Raw genomic sequence first — 23,767 nt, 5'->3', positions numbered from 1 at the left:
TTGTTGGTATATAGATAATTCAGATTTTGTTTTTTAAGATATTAAAATTAAGTTTTTTTTTTTTTTTTTTTGAGATGGAGTTTTGCTCTGTTGCTCAGGCTAGAGTGCAGTAGTGCGATCTTGGCTCACTGCAGCCCCTGCCTCCCAGGTTCGAGTGATTCTCCTGCCTCAGCCTCCTGAGTAGCTCGCACTACAGGTGCGTGCCACCACATCTGGCTAATTTTTGTAGAGATGGGATTTCACTATGTTGGCCAGGCTGGTCTCAAACTCCTGACATCAGGTGATCTGCCTGCCTTGGCCTCCTAAAGTGTTGGGATTACAGGTGTGAGCCACTTCCCTGGCCAAGGTGTTTTTCTGTTTTTATTTTTTTTATTTTTTTTTATTTTTAAGGCAGTCTCCCTGTATCGCCCAGGCTGGAGTGCAGTGGTGCGATTTTGGCTTACTGCAAAATCGCTCAGCCTCCCAGGTTCAAGTGATTCTTCTACCTCAGCCTCCTGAGTAGCTGGGACTACAGGTGCGCACCACCACACCTGGCTAATTTTTTTAGTAGAGACAGGGTTTCACCATTTTGGCCAGGCTGGTCTCAAACTCCTGACCTCAAGCAATCAGCCTGCCTTGGCCTCCTAACGTGTTGGCCTCCCAAGGCCTCACACTCTACAGGTGTGAGCCACTGTGCCGGGCCAAAATTAAGGTTTTGATGTTTAATAAAAATCAGTTGTGGGGTGGTCTTTGGCTTACCTCCTTTTATATATTCATCAACAAATAATTGTTGATGGGGAATTTTAGTGAGCATTGTGGATGTATGATTTCGATACAGTTCGACTTAGATCAAAGTTAATAGGTTTTCACAAGACTGCCCTCACTTTGGATACCAGCTGCAAACTTCGGGGGCTCCCATGTTACTTTTATTTCTGACCAAGTACAAATGTGGAGGTTTCCATCACACTCAAGTTTGATAATTCAGTTAGGATGACTCACAAAACTCAAGAAAGTCCAGTACTTATAGTTTATTATAGCAAAAAAAAAAAAATACAAATTAGGACCAACCATAAGAAGTGACATATAGGGCAGTGTCTGGGAAGGTCTCAGATACGAAGTGTTCATGCCCTCCTGTGGAGACAGGGTATTAACCAGGAAAGCTCATGTGAGCCTCTGTGTCCAGAGTTTTTATTGGTGCTTAATTACATCAGCATGATCCATTGAATCATTGGCCTTGAGCTTGAATTCAATTTCTTGCTCCCCTCTCTGAACTTTGGGCTGTTATCCTGGGGCTCAGAGCCCCAACCTTCTAATGCCATGGTTGGTCTTTCTGGTTTGGCCAGCCCCCCACCTCCACATCCTGAGATCTTGTTAACATAAACTAGGTGCTCACCGTGAATCACAGAGATGCCCTGTCCCTCTCAGGACATTTCAGGGATTTAAAGGGCACCAACTGGAGCTGGGACAAAGGCCATCTAATCTCTTTGTTATACCACAGTCAGCAATTCTGTTTTCAGTTTGATGCCTAAGGACCAGGCCTAGTGATACCACGTGGCTGACCTGAGCTGTGCCTGAGCGCCTGCATGAGAAGACTATGTGCTCTGTCCTGGTGGCAAATCTAGTCAAGTGTCAGTTGATGAGTTTAAGTGGTATTTTGAGCTACAACAAATGCAATGGGATGGAAATATATGTGATTTCTATTGTTGAGAAGTTGGAAGTACTACTACTAATAACTGTGGTTTGTTGCATGCATTCATGATAGAAGGAAGTGCTGTACTTCAGGTAGAGGTTAGGAAAGATGAAGATAAAATTTTTTCTCCTGTCCAAATCCATGGTCCTTATAAATTTCGACCAGGTATTACACTTGTATTAAAACTTGGTGTTTTGATATTTAGTGGTTTAGGGTGTTTAATAATTTTTTTTGTTTTTTGAGATGGAGTCTCGCTGTGTCACCCATGGTGGAGTGCAGTGGCATGATCTCGGCTCACTGCAACCTCCACCTCCTGCGTTCAAGCAGTTTTCCTGCCTTAGCCTCCCGAGTAGCTGAGACTAAAGGTGCATGCCACCATGCCTGGCTAATTTTTTGTATTTTTAGTAGAGATGGGGTTTCACCGTGTTAGCCAGGATGGTCTCAATCTCCTGACCTTGTGATCCGCCCGCCTCAGCCTCCCAAAGTGCTGGGATTACAGGTGTGAGAGCCACTGTGCCTGGCCTAATAATTTTTATATTGATAGAGAATTTGGGCTCTGAAGGCCTTCAGATATCTACTTGGTATATATGATAGCTGCTTTGCCAGGATCCTTAAGTAGCTGAACATTGTGTAATTAGCAATACTTTATAAGGATTGAGCCCTTTATTTTAATCTTTGAAGTTTTAGCTAAAGGCAGAACCTACACCAGAGGCCCCTAGAACATTGTCCTTAAGTTCCATTCATTGTAACATTTATTTTTTGAGAAAGGTCTTGCTCTGTCACCCAGTGCAGTGATGCCATCCTGGCTCACTGCAACCTCTGTTTCCCAGGCTTAAGTGATCCTCCCACCCCAGCCTCCCAGTTAGCTGGGACTACAGGCATGCACCACCACACTTGGCTAATTTTTATTTTTTATTTTTTTATAGCAATGAGGTCTTACTGTGTAGCCCAGGCTGGTCTGGAACTCCTGGACTCAAGTGATCTTCCTACCTTGGTCTTCCAAAGTGTTGGGATTACAGGTGTGAGCCCCACCCTGCCAATTGTAACATTTTAAATAAGAATATCTAATAATTTTTTTTTTGAGATGGAGTCTAGCTCTGTCGCTCAGGCTGGAGTGCAGTGGTGCAACCTCGGCTCACTGAAAGCTCTGCCTCCCGGGTTCATGCCAGTCTCCTGTCTCAGCCTCCTGAGTACCTGGGACTACAGGCGCCCGCCACCATGCTCGGCTAATTTTTTTTTTTTGTATTTTTAGTAGAGATCGGGTTTCACTGTGTTAGCCAGGATGGTCTCGATCTCCTGACCTCGTGATCTGCCCGCCTTGGCCTTCCAAAGTGCTGCCATTACAGGCATGAGCCACCGTGCCTGGCCCAAGAATGTCTAATAAATTCTTGTAGTTACCTAGGAAGGTTTTGAGTTGTACTCTGAGTATTTTTTCTTTCCAGAACTATAAAACCTAAAACCATTGACCCTAAATTTTTGTTGTGAAACATTTCTAACATAGAAAAGTTGAAACAGGCAGTTAATATCTGTACTCAACATGTACATTCAGGAATTGCAGATATTTTGCTGTCTTTTCCTCTTTTTTGTTTTTAAATTTCTTTTCTGCTAAACCATCCTTTCTTACCCTATTTTTGTTTTATTTGTTTATTTTTAGAGATGGGGTCTCATTCTGTCACCTAGGCTGGAGTGCAGTGTGACTTGATCATAGCTCTCTGCAGCATCAAATTCTTGGGCTCATGGGATCCTCCCACCTCAGCCTCCTGAACTGGAACTACAGATGTATACCACCACATCTGGCATTTCTCTACTTTTAATAGTAATGTCTTAGTTACAAACTTAACTGGTAAACTCTTGTGATGCTGCTGCTAGTTCTAAACTTAGTTACTCCTTTCCCCTGCTGTTTTTTCCCTAAACTTTTTAAATGAAATTTTCTTTTTCTTTCTTTATTTTTTAAGATGGAGTTTCGCTCTTGTTGCCCAGGCTGGAGTGTAGTAGCATGATCTCGGCTCACTGCAACCTCCGCCTCCTGAGTTCAAGCGATTCTCCTGCCTCAGCCTCCCGAGTATCTGGGATTACAGGCATGTGCCACCACGCCTAGCTAATTTTGTATTTTTAATAGAGACGGGGTTTTTCCATGTTGGTCAGGCTAGTCTCGAACTCCCAACTTCAGGTGATCTGCCCACCTCAGCCTCCCAAAGTGCTGGGATTACAGGCGTGAGCCATCGCGCCCAGCCTTGAATGAAATTTTCTACACATAGAAGAGTTGAAACTATAGCAGAGTGACCTAACCTGTCTACCTGATATCAAGATTTTAATTTGCTTACGTTTTGCTCTACTGTTTTTTATTATTGAACCATTTGAAAGTTGCATTAAATTGCAGACATCATGACACTTCTTAAAGTAAGGTTGTTATTCTTTGTAACTACATGCCATATTTAAGAAAGCTAATTAGCCCTTCATATCTAATATCTATGCTCTGTATTTAGATTTTAGCTATATGTTTTTTTCGTATAAATGTCTGTGATAATTTATGTAATCCCCACTAAGTTATAAAGGAGAAACAAATTCTTATTCTCTATGCTCATACTCAGCACAACACTTCTGTGATCAAATGTGTGTGGGTTTTCCCTACATTATCTGTGTCTCATTTTCTCTGATGACTCCAGTTGGTTGTCCTACAGTTTAACTTCTCAGAGTATCCACCTGGAAATAGCATCACATCCCACAAGACTGCCCCCATTTCTCATACCAATTGCAAGTCCAGGTTATTTATTTTATTTATTTACTTATTTATTTTTTGTGAGATGGAGTTCTCACTCTGCCACCCAGGCTGGAATGCAGTGGTGTGATCTCCGCCCACTGCAACCTCCGCCTCTCGTGTTCAAGCAATTTTCCTTTCTCAGCCTCCCCTGTAGCTGGGACTACAGGCGCGTGCCACCATGCCCAGCCAATTTTTGTATTTTTAGTAGAGATGGGGTTTCACCATGTTGGCCAGGCTAGGCTCGAACTCCTGACCTCAAGTGATCCGCTGGCTTTGGCCTGCAAAGTGCTGGGATTACAGGCATGAGCCACCACACCCCAGCCAAGTCCAGGTTATGTTATGTGCTTCTGACACACTAGCTATAAATTGGAGACTCCTGTGATTCCTCTTTCAAAGAGGTTTTGTAATTTGCTAGAATCACTCACAGAACTCAGGGAAACAGTGTATTTGCTAGATTACCATTTTATAATAAAGAATACAACTCAGGAACAGCCAGATGGAAGAGAGATGGATAAGGCAAAGAAGGAGTGTGGAACTCCCCTGCCTACTCTGGGCTCATCACCCTCACAGTACTTCCATGCGTTCACGAACCTTAAGTTTCTCTGCAGCTGTCCTTTTGGGTTTTTCTGTGATCTTCAGTAAGCTGGCATGATTGATTATGTCATTGCCCACTGGTGATCAGCTTAGCTTTTAGCCCTCTCCTCTACCCGCCTCCCTTCCCAGGGTAGGGCTGAAAGTTCCAACCCTCTAACCACTGGTGGGTTCCCCTGGAAATCAAACCACTTCCTGAGGCTATCCAGAAGCCATCAGACATCATTCATCTCATTAGCATAAAAAAGACACTGGTATTCCTAGAGTGTTAGGAATTTGGGTACCAGGAAATGGAAGAACAAAGTATATATTTCTTCACATGTTTAACCTTGTGTGACAACAATTTTTTTTTCTTTTTTGTTTAGGTCTTGTTGCATACCAAGGTAACAGTTTTAAGACAACTTGTTGACAGCCCAAGCTTCAGTTTACACTTGACATGTTTCACTATTAGTGCTCCTGTATACTTTTTCATTAGTGGTCCTGGTGTTAAGATATGGGAACTTAGTATTTTTGCTTAAACAGTTTTAGGAGTCAATTTTCTTTTTATAAATAGCACTGTTCAGTGGTAGCAGCAGGCAACAAATACTTTGATATGACTCTGTTTCCTGAGAATTACTGCTTTTATATCTGAAATGTTGAAATATTCATGTTTTAGCCTTTTTAGAGACAATACGTTGTCATTGATTTCGTGATACCCTATTCCTTTATTGAAACAATCTATGTGTTTATTTTTAAATAGGAAGTTTATCTCGACAATGCTAGTTGCAGTCTGTGTGACCCTGACCAAGTTATTTTAATGTCTGTGCTGCAGTTTTTCAGTTTCCAAGATGGAATAGTTATAGTGCATATCTTCCTCATGGTTGTGAGGAGTGCATGACACATAGCGAGTGCTCAGTGAACGGTCATTTTTCTGGTAAGTAGTTGGAGAATTTTTTGATCTCCTTTGAGATTGCAATAGAATGAGAATTTTGAGTTTCAGAATTTAAGTTCATGACACATTTTTAAGATTAGTAAAATTGCAAGCCTGGATACTGTTAGATAAGAGTTCTAAATTTCTCTTCAAAGAATCAGTATGTCAGTATGTTCACTTCTTTGCCTTCTACTTTTAAAATTAACTTCCTCTTAAAGCAGCCTTTCCCACCCTCATTCCTATTACGTGCTCCACCCTGGCTCATTCTGATTACCTGCTCCACCCTGACTCATTCTCCACCCTGACTCATTCTGATTTCCTGTTCTGTCATAACCATTTTTCCCGACAAACCACTCACCCCGTCACTCTCTTTAAATTAGCCAATTGGAAATAGTTTAGCCTGTGCAGTCTAACCCTAGCCAGTAGGGGAATGACAAAGCAGCAGGGGCCACATGCGTCAGGAATAAGAATCCCTTGCTCTCCCTTGTGCAGGTAGTGTGCTCACCACTGCTCCATCTGTGAGGGCACACCCTTCTATAGAAGTAAATTGCCTTGCTGAGAAGAAGAAAAAGAAAATTTTGTATTCGAGTGCTATTTATTTTGTGGCACTGAAACTTTATAACAATACTTAACTATATTTAATAAAGATGAACTTAGCAAAGGAAAATCCAGCATCTTTTTTTCTGTTAATTTCTTACGAAAAATTTGAACTGAAATAAAAGTTCAAAGAATAACATTAGTGAACACTAATATTCTCTTCACCTATGTTAAAAAATATTTTGCCATGTTCATGTTGAATGGAAATTGTAGGTGGTGCCATTGTTTTGAGCTAATCTTCTGCACTGGGCCACGATAGACCAGACTAAAATCTAAATGGAGCCACTCATGCTGAGGTTCCAGACTACCAAACTGAGGTGTTATCGGACCTTTCCAGAAATCAGGAGAGAGGAATAGCCTTAATTTCTCAAACCAGGCAGTTCCAGTTGGCATGATAATGCAGTTCCCAATCAGTGATTTCTCTATTGTCCTGTTTTTTCCTTCCTTTCTTACAAGGAAAGTAACTTTGAAATGACCAATCCGCTTTTTGTTCTGCCATCCTGAAATAATCAAAAGGATCACAGTCAAGTTTAAAAGAGTTTTATTCAGGCCAGGCGCGATGGCTCATGCCTGTAATCCCAGCACTTTGGGAGGCCGAGGCGGGTGGATCACCTGAGGTTGGGAGTTCGAGACCAGCCTGACCAACATGGAGAAACCTCGTCTCTACTAAAATTACAAAATTATCTGGATGTGGTGGCACATGCCTGTAATCCCAGCTCCTCGGAAGGCTGAGGCAGGAGAATAACTTGAACCTGGGAGGCGGAGGTTGCAGTGAGCCGAGATTGCGCCGTTGCACTTCCAGCCTGAGCAACAGAGCGAGACTCCGTCTCAACTAAACGAAACAGAAACAAAAACAAAAGAGTTTTACTCAAGGGCAAAACTGAGAGTAGCCAACTGGGTAGTGCAGAATCCAGAGGAATGGAGCCAGCCAGTCCTCTGAAGCTGAAAAGTTTAAGGTCTTGCTTATGTAGGCAGAAAACAAATTTAACAGGATTGCCACATTTTCCATACAAGGTTGGTTTATGAGTTATAGCAATTTGATTAGTTACAGTTCTTTTCTTTTCCTTTTCCAATTTAAAAGAGTTTATTTAACATTCCATCTTAGTGTGGTAGTCTTGAGGTCTTTGTGTAAAAGAAGGAAGTTAATCTACAATGAAGATTAAGTTTAGAGGGATGGGGGTCTTCTCTGGAGCCCTTTAGTCTTTTCCAACATTTTACAAAACAGTGTAGGTAAAGAGGCTAATTCATTATCAGAGGACTAAAGCTGCCTGTCATGTGACTCAGATCCCATTATCACATTTCTTTAAGGCTGAAAATAATTTAAAAACTTCCAGCAGATTTGATTTTGAATTATTTTCACAGTTCTTTGTTTCTGCTTTCTTCAGGCCTGTTCTGTCTGTACACGTAGCCTCTGCTCTGCTCATTGGATGCTCATTCTATTTTATGGAACAAAGTGTTGCTTGATTCTAGAATCGTAAATAAAGCTGTTTAAGATCCTTAAACCACATTATTGTAATTTTGTCTTTTGATATTTATGTTAACCCTCATGTATATATTGTTTTCTTTCCCTGAATTATTTGAAGTTAACTTACAGAAATTGTGAGTCTACCTCTTTAAGCATTTCAACATGTTTCCAAAGAATATATTCTCAGGCATAACCACAATGTCTTTGTTGTGCTTTTAAAATTTAATGATAATCTTACAATATCTAATGTTTAGTCTGCATTTAAATTTTCCCAGTTGTCTTAAATGTGTGTGTGTGTGTGTGTGTGTGTCTGTGTGTTTTTTCTTTTGATACAGGGTCTCACTCAGTTGCCCAAGCCGAAGTGCAGTGGCTCGATCATGGCTCACTGCAGTCTTAACCTCCTGGTCTCATGTAATCCTCCTACCTCAGCCTCCTGAGTAGCTGGTAGCTGGTACTACAGATGTGCACCACCACCCACAGCTATCCTTACTGTGTTGATCACTTGAACTCCTGGGCTCAAGTGATCCACTCCTCAGCCTTCCAAAGGATTAGGATTACAGGCATGAGCCATTGTGCCTGGCCTTAAGTGTCTTTTGTAGCTTTCGCCAGCCCCCTCCCCCCGCCCCAACAAACCGTGTGTTTAGGGTTTATTCATTGTGTCTTATTGTTGAGTCTTTAGTCTCTTTTAGTCTAGAGCAGTATGTCTACCATTTTTCTTTCTTGACACTGACTTTTTGAAGAGTATGGCCCACTTTTCATGTACAAAGTCCACCTTTCTAATTTGTCTGTTTCCTCATGGTGTTGTCTAAGTTGCTTCTGCATCACCTGTATTTCTGTAAACTAGAAATTCGATCTAAAAGCTTGACTAGATTTTTTTAAAATATATTTTATATTGCCACATTTCACCTGGAGGTAAAACATTTTTGACGAGTATTTTATAAGTGATATAGCCTGCTTTGCGTCATATCACATTAAGAAGTGAATAAAGCGAGGTTGATTCCCTTTTAATGATGCCAAATTGTTTTATCTTTCAATTCCGTTGTAGTGAAGGATCAAGATTGCTCCACTGTAAAGCAGTAACATTTTCCCCTTTATAATTAATGAGTAACCTGTGGAGTTACTTGTTTAGATACCATACAATTATTGTTCTCCAGCAACCTTTCTCTTGATAGTTTTAGCAACTATTGATGGGTCTCTCTGAATGCAGGACCTTCTTCTTAATGGCCTTATAATTAAGCTCCATTTGACAATATTTTCCGTAACACTTGAAGGTTCTGCTAACCTAGAAATAATGCTAACTCTGAATCTAAAATTTTTTTGTTTCCTTCAGTTTTTTCCTTCAGTTTTCATTTACAAAGTTAATCACTTAGTAGAATAACTTAAGGTGAAGATGGTATATCTTTAAAAAAACCGGAGCAAATTAAGTTTAGCCTTTTCCAGTCAAAGAAGAGTGGGATTTGTTTTAGAAAAGCTCTAGTTCATCTGAATTTTGAAAGCCTTACGTGGCAGCTGTTAAAACCAGGGTTTCATTAGTTAGCACTCATTAGTGTTTTCCTTTTGATCTGTCTCTGCATTTCTTTCTGGTCTTAACAGGAGTTAGGATAAGATCAGGTGGTTGAACTATTTATTACTTGCAACTCAAAAAAGAGAAAGGACTCTAAAATTTTATTTTATTTTTTAGATTACATCTCAACATGAGGGAAGGACTCTTTTTTCTTTTTTTTTTGAAATGAAGTCTTGCTCTTGTCGCCCAGGCTGGAGTGCAGTGGCACTATCTCAGCTTACTGCAACCTCTGCCTCCTGGGTTCAGGTGATTCTCCTGCCTCAGCCTCCGGAGTGGCTGGGATTACAGCTGCCCACCACCATGCCTGGCTAATTTTTGTATTTTTAGAGGAGACCGAGTTTCACTATGTTGGCCAGGCTGGTCTTGAACTCCTGACCTCAGGTGATCGTCCACCTCGGCCTCCCAAAATGCTGGGATTACAGGCGTGAGCCACCACACCCAGCCGAGGGAAGGACTCTTAACTGGAGTTTTGCGTTCTAATATTATTCAAATAGCCACCATGTATCCTTCCCCCACTGCGACTCTTCCTTCTATTCCTGTCTTAAATTTTTAGTTTATTAACAAGTTCAACTTGAAATTTTAATGAAGTGGAAAACAGCAGAAAATACTGCTAAGATAAGCTTAAATCTGATAGGAGGGTACATCAGAATATCAGTAAGTTAAAATTTTCATTTCATTGAATGAATTTGTTAGGATAAATTGATTTTATGTAGTTTTAAAATTTCTTTAATCTGGCTGGGTGCAGTGGCTCAGGCAGAATTTTTTTTCTTGATCTTTGAAGTCATTCTGTAAAGAGCACAGAAAGGGAGTGGAGTCATGGGATGTTTTTTAAAATTGGGAAATACTACATTATGGCTTGTGGGTTTTTTGTTTGTTTGTTTGTTTTGTGACAGTCTTGCTCTGTCACCCAGGCTGTAGTGCAGTGGTGCGATCTCGGCTCACTCTAACCTCTGCCTCCCGAGTTCAAGCAGTTCTCCTACCTCAGCCTCCTAAGTAGCTGGGATTACAGGTATGCACCACCACACCTGGCTAATTTTTGTATTTTTAGTAGAGACCGGGTCTCGAACTCCTGGCCTCAGGTGATCTGCCCACCTCGGTCCCCCAAAGTGCTGGGATTACAGGTGTGAACCACTGTGCCCAGCCTACATCATGTATTTTTTTTTTTTTAAATAAAAAGCTCTTGATCTTCTTTATTTATTGTACTTTTTTGAGATGGGGTCTCACTCTGTCATCCAGGCTGGAGTGCAGTGGTGTGATCTTGGCTCACTACAACCTCTGCCTCCTGGGTTCAAGTGATTCTCCTGCCTCAGCATCGCGAGTAGCTGGGACCAAGGGCATACGCCACCATGTTCGGCTAATTTTTTTGTGTGTTTTTTGTAGAGATGGTTTCGCCATGTTGGCCAGGCTGGTCTCGAACTTTTGAGCTCAAGTGATCTGCCTACTTTGGCCTCCCAAGGTGTTGGGGTTTACAGGTGTGAACCACTGCGCCTGGCCTTTACATCGTGTGTTGTATGCTGATGGGACTATGCTAGTGGTAAATGTATACAGAGAAAAAGGATGGGATTGATTAGGCAAGTGACAGGGTTGAATGTGGCTCAGAGATATTGCATCTTTTATTATGGAGACAAAGGGTACTGATCAGTTAGTCAATTTGGTGGTAAAGTGATGAGTAGTTGAGTAGTTCTCTTTGCTTCTGTTTTCCTAGCCTATCTGCTGAGGCTGTGGGTAGTATTGTTGAATGCACACTTGAGATATGAGATTACAATTTTGAAGTGAAATTTTTGTATGTTTTTCATCCATGTTTAACCACTTTATGTTGTAAGCACTCTAGGAAGGGATTTGGGTTAGGGTTTTGCCATACAACAGTGACAAGAAGAGAAGGGAAGAAAATTGAGAAAAGCAGTGGAATAATAATCATCGTGATGTGATTGACCATCCATGAAAATCTAAGCAGAATGATAAGGGAAGTTAGTCCCTGAGGGAGATAATGCGATATTGGAAAAACAATAAAGCTGTACATTGGTACTGGTTGCATCAAAGAATTGTTGGAATGGGAGTGTCAGTGTAAGAAAACTAGAATGATCAGAGATGGTTTTGAGTATGAGATACTTGAAATAAAGGTTTTGGGATTATTGCAGTTATTGTTGATAAAAAGGTCTGTGTTGAGACTGTGAGAATAGATGAAGTGTAGGGTAAGTGGTTTGAAGGGAGGGTGTCTAAGAGCCAGGCGGGAGGTTGAATGGATCATATGTGTGGATGTTGAGGATGTCAAGAATGTTGATGGGATCATGGAGGAAAAGAAGTAAAGCCGATACCATAATCTTCAACAAACGTGTGCCGATGACGGAAGATTCACAGGTAGAAAAGTAACAAAAAGGGATAGCTGTTACGACTAGTGTTATGGCATGTGCTTCTAGGGTGAGGATTGGGGTAGGAGAGATTGTGTCAGGGTGTGTGGTGACAAATGCAAACCATCTTTTTGGGGGAGCTATTGGTGGTAGGGTCATGTGGTCAAAGTAGACTGCACTTTGCTGAAGAACGACTCTACCTTCTGGAGAGGTTTGGGCAGGCTGGGGGAAGAGAGTAATAGGGGCCCATTAGATAGGTCTGAGTGGGAAGAGAGTTTAATGAGGGAAAAGAGGGATATGAGATTTGATGTGGCAGCTGGATAGGCTCTCAGGGAAAGGTGAGTAAGCAACCAGTTGTCCTGATAGCCTTCATCTTAGGCCTAGTCTCTCTACATCATTGAGTGGTGAAACAGACCTGCTATATCTCTAGGAACTAAATTTGGTTTAAAAGATGACACTGCTTCTGGCAGGGTGCAGTGGCTCACGTCTGTAATCCCAGCACTTTGGGAGGCCGAGGCAGGTGGATCACAAGGTCAGGAGATTGAGACCATCCTGACCAACATGGTGAAACCCCATCTTTACTAAAAATACAAAAATTAGCTGGGCATGGTGGCGCACACCTGTAGTTCCAGCTACTCCGGAGGCTGAGGCAGAATTGCTTGAACCCGGGAGGCGGAGGTTACAGTGAGCCAAGGTTGCGCCACTGCATTCCAGTCTGGCGACACAGCGAGACTCTGTCTCAAAAAAAAAAAAAAAAAGATACACTGCTTCCATAAAATGACTTTGGCATTTGCATGGGTGAGGAACTTTCTTTGAGGCTCCGCTGAAATTTCTCGACCTTTTTCTTTAGTTTCTGGAAGCTTGTGAGCAGAAAGGGAAACTCAGAGACGTGTTTGGCTATAATTCTTTCTCTTGCCCAAGACCCTGGCCTGCTGATCTTCAGCCTTGCTGTTACTCTGTCTTGAACATGATTTCCTGTGCTGCCCCCGTGCTGTCCTTCCACTCTGCCTCCCCAGTAACCTCACACCCCTGTCTCCCACCCCCATACTCTGTTTCTTTGTGTCCCATTAGAGAGATGGGCCATGCTGTCTAAATCTTCTGTGAAATCCCAGCATCCACCCTTTTCTGGTTTCTAGCAGCAGGATGCTTTAGGATAATAATGGGGATGCCAGACAGCAGCTGTATTGTGTTCCAGTTGATCTTGGAAGAGCTTCACTTTTGGGTCTTGCACATGTCCCAGGCTTCTTTTTTTAAAGAGTCTATCACCTCTTTTTCTCCTTTCTACTTTGTCATGTCCTAAGAACCCAGGTCTTAGGAAATAAAGTTAATTGCTTTGGGACAAAATGCACTTTAGCTAATACTTTTGCTTAAAATTTTATGTTTAATGGCTCACTAGGCATAATTTTGCTCTCTTGATGCTCTAGTAATGAACTGTTTCACTATTTTACAGAGTGCTTGTGATTTCACGTATTTTTGCTGAACTCGTAAAAGAGACACTTGGATGGTGGATTAACCAGAACACTAACATTCTGTGAAAAGTTTCAAATTGGAGAATATTGAATTTTCACCCTAGTCCAGCAGCTCTGCTGCTCACTTAAATACAGATGAATGAAGACCCCATTCGGAAAGACACCTGGCCAGCGGTCCAGAGCTGATGCAGGTAGGCATTGCGGTTCTACACATATTTAAATATATACTTCAATATAATTCATTTCAAACAAATGTAAAATTGGGTACTTTCACATAATATCTAGTGAAAAACTTTGTCATTTCTAGTATGTTATACACATATGCATATATTAAGAAGCAGATTTAAGTTTCTTGAAAGGGAAGTAGTCACATGAAATTTCTGTATAATCCTTTAGCAGGTTAGAAATGTCTAGTAAATTTAGCAAGTGAATTGTAAATATCTGTTAATAGGATTATAGTAAAAGGAGTTTTTTTCAGAAGAGTTAAAGTGAGGTGACATGAGTTGGATTTAGTGAAATTTAGTGTACTGAGAGCAGCTTTTAGGAAGAAAGATAAACTTGGAATTTCTTGTGTTTACTTGAAAGAAGTTTACTGGTGTGGAAATTTTAATAAAAATTACATTCATTCTTATTTTTGTGGCACATAGCTAGTATAACTTGAATAGAAGTTAGTCTTTGCCTGATTTTTAGCGTGCCTGCCCCAATAAAGATAAACAAAATCTTATAGAATACCCTATAAAATAGGTAAGTCATACTTTCTTTGGGACTTGAAAAGCATTCTTCTCCATTTCAGACATATATTTGAATGTTGAAAAAGAACATTTTAGGGTTCTTTGACAAATGAATCAGAATTATTCTGTAAAAATTATTAGTACAAACTTAAGTGATTTAGAACAATTTCTTCTATTTATTTACTGTAGTATTTGGAGTTCCGTTGTAGAAAAACCACAAGAATTAAGATTTCTAAGTACCCTTTATCTTTATTTTAGCTTCTCTTTTATAAAGATAATATTCATTTAAATATTTAATATTTGTCAGTCGGATTAATTTGGGTTGGTGATGACTGAAGTTTAAGGTATATGAGAGCTTACTCAGAATCCTAGCCATTATTAGCTGTATAAAGATGGGCACATTTCTTAGTCCTCTTGAGCCTTAGTTTTTCTCATCTAAAAAAATGGGCCTTTTTTTTTCTTTTTCTCTCTTTTTTTCTTTTTTCTTTTTTTTTTTGAGACGGAGTCTCGCTCTGTCACCCAGGCGATCTTGGCTCCAGGTGATCTGCAACCTCTGCCTCCTGGGTTCAAGCGATTCTCCTGCCTTGGTCTCCCCAGTAGCTGGGATTACAGGCATGAGCCACCATGCCCGGCCAGTTTTTTTGTATTTTTAGTAGAGATGGGGTTTTGCCATGTTGGCCAGGCCGGTCTTGAACTCCTGACCTCAAGTGATCCTCCCGCGTCAGCCTCCCAAAGTGCTGGGATTACAGGTGTGAGCCACTGCGCCTGGCCAAAAAATGGGACTATTAATATACCTATTGGGGTTAAGGACTAAATGAGATGTGAGTCAAATGTTTAGGTAGTTGCCTGGCACTTTTAATAGTGTTATTATTGATCATAATGTTTAGAATAAGATATTTTTATTTCTTCTCATTAATTGAAAAAATTGCTGCCAGGTGTTTATTGACTGGTGAAACCTCCCAGGTCTCTGTCATTTGAAATAGTAATTCCTTTTCTAAAGTTCGTATATGTACAGCATACAGCATTCCAAATTCAACATGCATTCTTCTTTTAAATTTCTATTTTTATTTTAGATTCAGAGGTACGTGTTCAGGTTTGTTACAAGGGTATATTGTATGGTGCTGAGGTTTGGGTTTCTATTGATGCTGTCACCCAGATAGTGAACATACTAGTTCCAGCAGGAAGTTTTTCAGCCCTTGCTACGTCCCTCCTTCCCTTTGGAGTCCCCGGTGTTGATAGTTTCCATATTTATGTCCACATGAACCCAAGATTTAGCTCCAACTTATGAGTGAGAATATGCAATATTTGGTTTTCTCTTTCTGCATTAGTTCACTTAGGATAATGGCCTCTAGCTGCATCCTTGTTGCTGCAAAGGACTTGATTTCATTCTTTTTCATGGCTGTGAACATTGCTATTTTTTTTTATCGATTTTGAAATCATCTTGTGAGGAACCTAGCAGGCTGAGTAAAGTGATGTGTAATATGGTATAAGTAACTGAAGGAACTAAACCAAAAGATTTTATTTTTTTTTAAAGGTGAGATTGTTAATCCTAACAAGTACTTCGATCTTACATTTTCTTATTCTTTGATTTTTTTATGGCATATGGCATAGGCTTAAAGACAAAATAGGTTCTGTGTAAATCCTAGTTGGCGTGTTAGATATTTTAGCGTAAGAGTCCGTGAGGTTATTTTTTAATGTTGTGTAAGAAGATACAAGAAAAACAAACCAAAGTGTTTTTTCTTGCCTATTCTCTCTCTCTTTTTTAAAGAGACAGAGTTCCTCTCTCTCACATAGGCTGGAGTGTGGTAGTATGATTATAGTTCACTGCAGCCTTGAACTCCTGAGCTTAGGTGGTCTCTGCATCAGCCTTCCGACTAGCTGGGACCACAGGTGTGTGCCATCAAGCCTGGCTAATTTTTTTGTAGAGACAGGGTTTCACAGTGTTGCCCAGGCTGGTCTTCAACTCCTGAGCTCAAGCAGTCCTCCTGCCTCAGCCTCCCATAGTGTTGGGATTACACTTAATGAGCCAGTGTGCCTGGCCTCCACCTATTCTCTTATGTAATTCAATACAACACAGCACCTCTGGTCACCCAAATGTGGGAAGGGGAGGAGTTGCTTCCCACCAGCAATCAAGCAGTTCTGCAGCAGACAGCATTTCACTTCAATCCAATTCTGATACTCTCCACCTGGAGACAGCATCAAATCTCATAGGTTGAGGGCTCAGTCCCACAAGACCGCTGCTTGCTTCTGATGCCAGTTCAGATGCATATCTGGGCCTCTGGAACTTCTGGTCTGAACAGCCATAAATTGGAGTTTCCACAGCCCTGTCCCTGGGCTCAATTAGTTTGCTAGAGCAACTCACAAAACTCAGTGAAACACTTAACTTTTACCAGTTTATTATAAAGGGTATTACAAAGGATACAGATGAACAGCCAGATGGAAGAAGGAGAGATGCATAGGGCAAGGCATGCAGGAAGGGGCATTGGCTCATCTACCCCCCTCCAGGAACCTTCAGATAGTGTTGCGCTATCTGGAAGCTCTTCTAAACCCTGTCTTTTGTGGTTTTTATGGAAGCTTCATTGTGTAGGCATGATTGATTACATCAGTGGCCATTGATGATCAGCTCAACCTTCAGCCCCTGTCCCGTAACAGTGGGTGGTTGAAAGTCCTGATCCTTTAGTCATGCCTTGGTCCTACTGGAGACCAGTCCCCATCCTGAAGCTGTCTCTGGTTATCCCATTAGCATACAGAAGACACTTACCACTCCAGAGTTTCCAAGGGTATTGGAAGCTGTAAGTCAAGAGGAGGAGGAAGGCCAAATATATATATTTCACAGTATTACAGAAGTATACCCTATTTTGGAAAGATTGCTGACCCCAGGATCAGTATTGTTTATAAAATAGAGTCTTAATCATTCTTCCTGTTAGCATAGACAAATGCTCTGCTGCTTCTAAGTCCCTGTATCAGTTACCAATGTGTCTATTTGCAAATGAAAGAAAAATCACCAAAAAAGGGTTTTGTCTCAGGCAGCAAGAAGCCCAGGTAGGCATTTCAGAGTTGGTTAGGTAGTTCAGCTATGCCCTCAGGCAGATGTCATCTCAAAGGCTTCTTCACTCACATGGGCTGATAGGACTTAAATAGCCTGGAGCTTTAGCCACCCGGCCTCCTGGGGCATCTCTTTTCTTATGGGGACCTTTACATGGAGGCTTCCAGGTAGTATCCCTAAGAGAAACTGTCACAGCTGTGTGGCCTTTATCTAGCCTTGGAACTTATACAGGTTCACTTCTACTGCATTCTATTCATTGAGGCAGTCACAGAGGCTCACCAAGTTTCCAGGGAGGGAGCATAGACACTATACTTGATGGGAGAAGTAGCAAAGAATTTGTGGCTATGTTTTAAAACTGCTACAGTGGTAAATACATTGGGTAGGCAACTTCCAACATCTGCCATGACCCCCAGTACCTGTCTTTAACATAGAGGGTGAATGATTGAGGAAATATTTGAAAGTAATAATTTTATATTTTCTTTATCTCATTCACATATCAGGAATTTCTGTTTTGAAAATAACTTACGTTTTTCTGTGATTATGTTGAAATTTAACTGGTTGCCAAGTAGCAGTTTATGCCTAATGACATTGGGTAACAAGTACTATTAGGGTATATGGTAAATTTTTTTTCACATTTTCCCCTGGTGTTAGCCTCCATTTTTAGTATTTTAGCAAAGGTTGCAGTATTTTCCTTTTATGATATATTTTTTCTTTTTTTTTTTTTTTTTTGAGATGGAGTTTTGCTCTTGTTGCCCAGACTGGAGTGCAGTGGCACGATCTTGGCTTACTGCAACCTCTGCCTCCCAGGTTCAAGTGATTCTGCTGCCTCAGCCTCCCAAGTGGCTGGGATTACAGGCATGCACCACCACACTCGGCTAACTTTTTTGCATTTTTAGTAGAGATGGGGTTTTTCCATGTTGGTCAGGCTGATCTCGAACTCCTGACCTCAGGTGATCTGCCCGCCTCGGCCTCCCAGAGTGCTGGGATTATAGGCGTGAGCCACCATGCCTGTCCCTTTTTATGATATATTTTAATCATATTGATGGTACAAGGAATGTTAGTCATAGATGCTCATGTACCTACTACTCAAATTTAACAAATATTTCTCTCTCTCTCTTTTTTTTTTTTTTTTTTGAGATGGAGTCTCAAGAGCTCTGTCGGCCTGGGCTGGAATGCAGTGGCATGATCTCGGCTCATTGCAACCTCCGCCTCCTGGGTTCAAGTGATTCTCCTGCCTTAGCCTCCCTAGTAGCTGGGATTACAGGCATCCGCCACCACGCCCGGCCAATTTTGTATTTTTAGTAGAGACGGGGTTTCTCCATGTTGGTCAGGCTGGTCTTGAGCTCCCAACCTCAGGTGATCCACCCGCCTCGGCCTCCCAGAGTGCTGGGATTACAGAAGTAGGCCATTGTGCCCAACTTTGAATGGCATTTTTATTTCTCATTCTTTGTGTGTGTCCAGTGGGTTTTATTCCCCATTCTTTGGAAACTTTTAGAATTGGCTTTTTATGTCTTCTGAAACTTTTATGATAATGCCTGTTAGTGTATATCTTTTTCATTTATTGTTCTAGGCTTTCAATCTTCAGATTAATCCTTTAGGTCAGGTACAGTGGCTCATAAACTATAATCCCAGTGCTTTGGGAAGCTGAGGTAGGAGGATCATTTGAGGCCAGGAGTGTGAGACTGCCTGGGCAACATGGTGAGACCCCTTCTCTACAAAAAATTAGCTGGGTGTGATGGTGTGTACCTGCCTACTCAGGAAGCTGAGGTGGGAGGATCACTTTGAGCTCAGGTGTTGCTGCTGTGAGCTGTGAGCTGTGATTGTGTCACTGCATTCCTGCCTGGGTGACAGACTGTCCAGAAAAAAAAAATAGATTTATTCTGTAACAGTGTGGAATTTTATGTTTCTTCTTTAACCGTCTCCTGTTTTTCTTCTTCTCTCTGAAATGCATGCTACTTGGATATTTGGCCTCTTAGATTGATCTCCATCACCCTCCCCTGCGCCCGCCCCGCCTCCCCACCCCCAGTTTTTTTTTTTGAGATAGAGTCTTGCTCTGTTGCCCAGGCTAAGTGCAATGGCATGATCTCAGCTCACTGCAACCTCCACCTCCCAGGCTCAAGCAATTGTCCTGTCTCAGCCTCCCAAGTAGTGGAATTACAGGCATGCGCTACTGCCCCGGCTAATTTTTGTATTTTTAGTAGAGACAGGGTTTCACCATGTTGCCCAGGCTGGTCTCGAACTCCTGACCTCAGGTGATCCATCCGCTTCTGCCTCCCAAAGTGCTGGGATTACAGGTGTGAACCACCCTGGCTCCTTTTTTTTTTTCTTTGAGACAGAGTCTTGCTCTGTCACCCAGGCTGGAGTGCAGTGGCGTGATCTTGGCTCACTGTAACCTCTGCTTCCCCTGTTAAGCTGTTCTGCCTCAGCCTCTGGAGTAACTGGGATTACAGGCGCATGCCACCATGCCCAGCTAATTTTTTCTTTTTTCTTTCAGTAGAGATGGGGTTTCACCATGTTGTCCAGGCTGGTCTCGAACTCCTGATCTTGTGATCCGCCTGCCTCGACCTTCCAAAGTGTTGGGATTACAGGCATGAGCCACTGCGCCTGGCCCATTTTCCCATTCTCTGGGGGAGCTTATTGACTTTATATTTTCCCACCTTTTCTGTTTTGTTTTTTGTTTTTTTAATTTCAGTCAGCAACTTAATGTCTAAGTGCCTTCCCTCTTCCTCCCCCATTTTCTTTTACACAGGCTGGTTTCAAACTATTGGGCTCAAGAGATCCTCCCACCTCAGCCTTTCAGGTAGCTGGGAATACAGGCACATGTACCACTGCATCCAGCTTTTTTATTCTCATACTTGTTTATTTCATAGATACAAGTAGCTTATGTTTCTGGGGATATAAATTACTTTTTGTTTGTTTTGAGATAGGGTCTCGCTGTGTCACCCAGTCTGGAGCACAGTAGCATGATCTTGGCTCACTGCAGCCTCAAACTCCCAGGCTCAAGAGATCCTCCCACCTCAGCCTCCTGAGTAGCTGGGACTACAGGCGTGAGTGCCACCATGCCCTGCTAATTTTTGTATTTTTTTGTAGAGATGGGGTTTCGCCATGTTGCCCAGGCTGGTCTTGAACTCATGAGCTCAAGTGATCCACTGGCCTTCGTCTCCCTAAGTGCTGGGACTACAGGCATGCACCACTGTGCCTGCTTATAAATTGCTTTTTAAACAGCCTTTCTAGTGTTAGCCTTGTTGCTGACGAGTTTCTTTGTGTCTCTGCTATTAGTCTCTGTTTCATTTGGAGGCTTTCCTTGAGTCTCTTGATCCTAGGATGATCCTCTAGGAAGACATCAAGATGATGGCAAGCTGTCTGTGAGGAAATGGCTCTTGTTGCCTGGACTTCTCCTGCCTTATTGGGGAGTCTGTGAAATGTTTTCTTTGGAGATGGATTGTCAGGTGTCCTCCATAGATGATGATCACTCATCTCTCATATTTTCTTATTTCTCTTTTAAGTTTACATAGTCATATTTCCTTACCTGCTGCATCCCCAGACATGACTGTCTGTCATACCAAGCTGAGCTTATAAAGTCTGCAGAGCAACAAGGAGAGTATCACCTTGGTGGACTCTCAGTGAAATTTTCAAAGAAAGAAAGATACGGTAAAGTCCTCACTTAATGTCATCCATAAGTTCTTGGAAACTGTGACTTCAAGGAAAACAAAACCAGTTTTTTGTTTTTTTTTTTCTCATCAACGTTATAAGGAAACAACTTTGAACATTGAACTGACAGCGTTTGAGGACCTCCTTTACGTTGTTTTGTGTAAAGTCTCAGTTTCCAAGAACCTATCGATAGTTAAGTGAGAACTCAAGGGGAGGAGTGAGTCATAGGGTTGGAAGTCAGGAAGTATGATGTAGATGAGGATTGGTTTAGAATTTCTAATCCAAATGAGCTGCTGGATCAGACATTGGTCTTTATCATTGGAGCATCTGAGTCTACACAAAGTTCACTTAAAATAGTTGGTCTTACTTTGGAACATGTGCCTGAGTAAGCCTCTGTGAGACAGTTTTGGTTGTATTTTGTTTCTCTTGCATATTATGGTTTAGTATAGTTTAACTGTTTTAGAGTCAAATAGAATAGTTTATTTTATAAATTATAAAATAGTTTGTTTTATAAATTATAAAATAGTTTATTTTATAAATTATAAAATAGTTTGTTTTATAAATTATAAAATAGTTTATTTTATAAATTATAAAATAGTTTGTTTTATAAATTATAAAATAGTTTATTTTATAAATTATAAAATAGTTTATTTTATAATTTATAAAATAGTTTATTTTATAAATTATAAAATAGTTTATTTTATAATTTATAAAATAGTTTATTTTATAAATTATAAAATAGTTTATTTTATAATTTATAAAATAGTTTATTTTATAAATTATAAAATAGTTTATTTTATAAATTATAAAATAGTTTATTTTATAAATTATAAAATAGTTTATTTTATAAATTATAAAATAGTTTATTTTATAAATTATAAAATAGTTTATTTTATAAATTATAAAATAGTTTATTTTATAAATTATAAAATAGTTTATTTTATAAATTATAAAATAGTTTATTTTATAAATTATAAAATAGTTTATTTTATAATTTATAAAATAGTTTATTTTATAAATTATAAAATAGTTTATTTTATAAATTATAAAATAGTTTATTTTATAAATTATAAAATAGTTTATTTTATAAATTATAAAATAGTTTATTTTATAAATTATAAAATAGTTTATTTTATAAATTATAAAATAGTTTATTTTATAAATTATAAAATAGTTTATTTTATAATTTATAAAATAGTTTATTTTATAAATTATAAAATAGTTTATTTTATAAATTATAAAATAGTTTATTTTATAAATTATAAAATAGTTTATTTTATAAATTATAAAATAGTTTATTTTATAAATTATAAAATAGTTTATTTTATAAATTATAAAATAGTTTATTTTATAAATTATAAAATAGTTTATTTTATAAATTATAAAATAGTTTATTTTATAAATTATAAAATAGTTTATTTTATAAATTATAAAATAGTTTATTTTATAAATTATAAAATAGTTTATTTTATAAATTATAAAATAGTTTATTTTATAAATTATAAAATAGTTTATTTTATAAATTATAAAATAGTTTATTTTATAAATTATAAAATAGTTTATTTTATAAATTATAAAATAGTTTATTTTATAAATTATAAAATAGTTTATTTTATAAATTATAAAATAGTTTATTTTATAAATTATAAAATAGTTTATTTTATAAATTATAAAATAGTTTATTTTATAAATTATAAAATAGTTTATTTTATAAATTATAAAATAGTTTATTTTATAAATTATAAAATAGTTTATTTTATAAATTCATTTTATAAATTAGTTTATTTTATAGATTACGGTTCTGTTTTCTTCAACAAATAGATATAATAAAGCTATATATTAAAGAAACTTCTGTTTTCCACTGGAAAGTCAGTGATGGGTGATATAACTCCCCATTTGGTGACAAACTGATAACAGTGTCCAGTTAATGTGTACCCATTAACTTTTCTTTACTTTTTCTGCTTAACAATGTGTGTTAAGCAGTATATAGAGCTCTAGCAGTATGTAGAGCTCTTCCTCATTGTTTTTTTACAGATGAATAGTACTCCATTGTGTCGCTCTACCATATTCATTTGGTATCCATTATTACTGGACATGTGAGTTGTTTCTACTCTTCTGCTCTTACAGATAATAGCTACAATGAGCTGGGCGCGGTTGCGCATGCCTGTAATCCCAACACTCTGGGAGGCCGAAGCGGGTGGGTCACTTGAGGAGTTTGAGACCAGCCTGGCCAACATGGCAAAACCTCACATCTACTGAAAATGCAAAAATTAGCTGGGCATGGTGGTGGGTGCCTGTAATCCCCACTACTTGGGAGGCTGAGGCGGGAGAATTATCTGAACCCAGGAGGCGGAGGTTGCAGTGAGCCAAGATTGCACCACTGCACCCCAGCCTGGCTGAAAGTGTGAGACTCCAGCTCAAAAAAAAAAAAAAAGCTTATCTTTGTCAGTATGTCTTGCTGTTGTGTCACTGGATAAATTTCTGGAAATAGAATTGAGTCAGATCTTCAATTCATGTATAGTTTTGTGAGATCTCACCAGATTGCCCTCCATCGACTCTGTATTATTTTGCATTCTTTTTTTTTTTTTTTTTCTTTTTTCTTTTTTGGAGATGGGATCTCACTCCGTCACCCAGGCTGGAGAGCAGTGGCACAATCATGGTTCACTGCAGCCTCGACCTCCTGGACTCAAGCGATTCTCCTACCTCAGCCTCCAAGTCGCTGGGACTACAGGCATGCACCACCACACCCGGCTAATTTTTGAATTTTTTAGGGTTTTACCATGTTGACCAGGCTGTTCTTGAACTCCTGAGCTTTGTGGGCCATGGTGCCAGCCCCATTTTGCATTCTTACCAGCAATAAAATACGTAAAGAGTTTCTCTCTTCTCACAGTCTTGCCAGTGACATATGTTGTCAAATATGTGGTTTTGTCTGTCTTGTGGGTGAGAAATGGTGTTTCTGTGCAGT

The 23,767-nt window shown here is 39.6% G+C and overlaps 1 protein-coding gene across 24 annotated transcripts in view; it reads left to right on the top strand.

Moving 5' to 3' along the window:
* Nucleotides 1–23,767, top strand: part of SPIN1 (spindlin 1) — a 94,168-nt gene that overhangs the window by 27,813 nt on the left and 42,588 nt on the right. For 5 of the 24 annotated variants that reach the window (XM_055091813.2, XM_034967660.3, XM_063594359.1 and 2 more), the window contains 2 exons: nucleotides 5,833–5,934; nucleotides 13,356–13,565. The exons of 1 other annotated variant lie outside the window; for it this stretch is intronic. In XM_055091813.2, the coding sequence (XP_054947788.1) occupies nucleotides 13,514–13,565 (52 nt within the window). In that variant the 5' untranslated portion in view covers nucleotides 5,833–5,934; nucleotides 13,356–13,513. Of the gene's footprint in view, nucleotides 1–1,737; nucleotides 2,035–3,323; nucleotides 3,486–5,760; nucleotides 5,935–13,355; nucleotides 13,566–23,767 lie in introns of those variants that run through there. 18 more of the 24 variants (XM_055091814.2, XM_034967659.3, XM_055091812.2 and 15 more) reach the window with 6 other exon arrangements.

This window comes from Pan paniscus, chromosome 11 (assembly GCF_029289425.2).
Source record: "Pan paniscus chromosome 11, NHGRI_mPanPan1-v2.0_pri, whole genome shotgun sequence".
In the NCBI taxonomy this organism is placed as follows: domain Eukaryota; kingdom Metazoa; phylum Chordata; class Mammalia; order Primates; family Hominidae; genus Pan; species Pan paniscus.
Note: the sequence above shows the minus strand (reverse complement) of the source record. Positions and strands in the feature narration are given on the sequence as shown.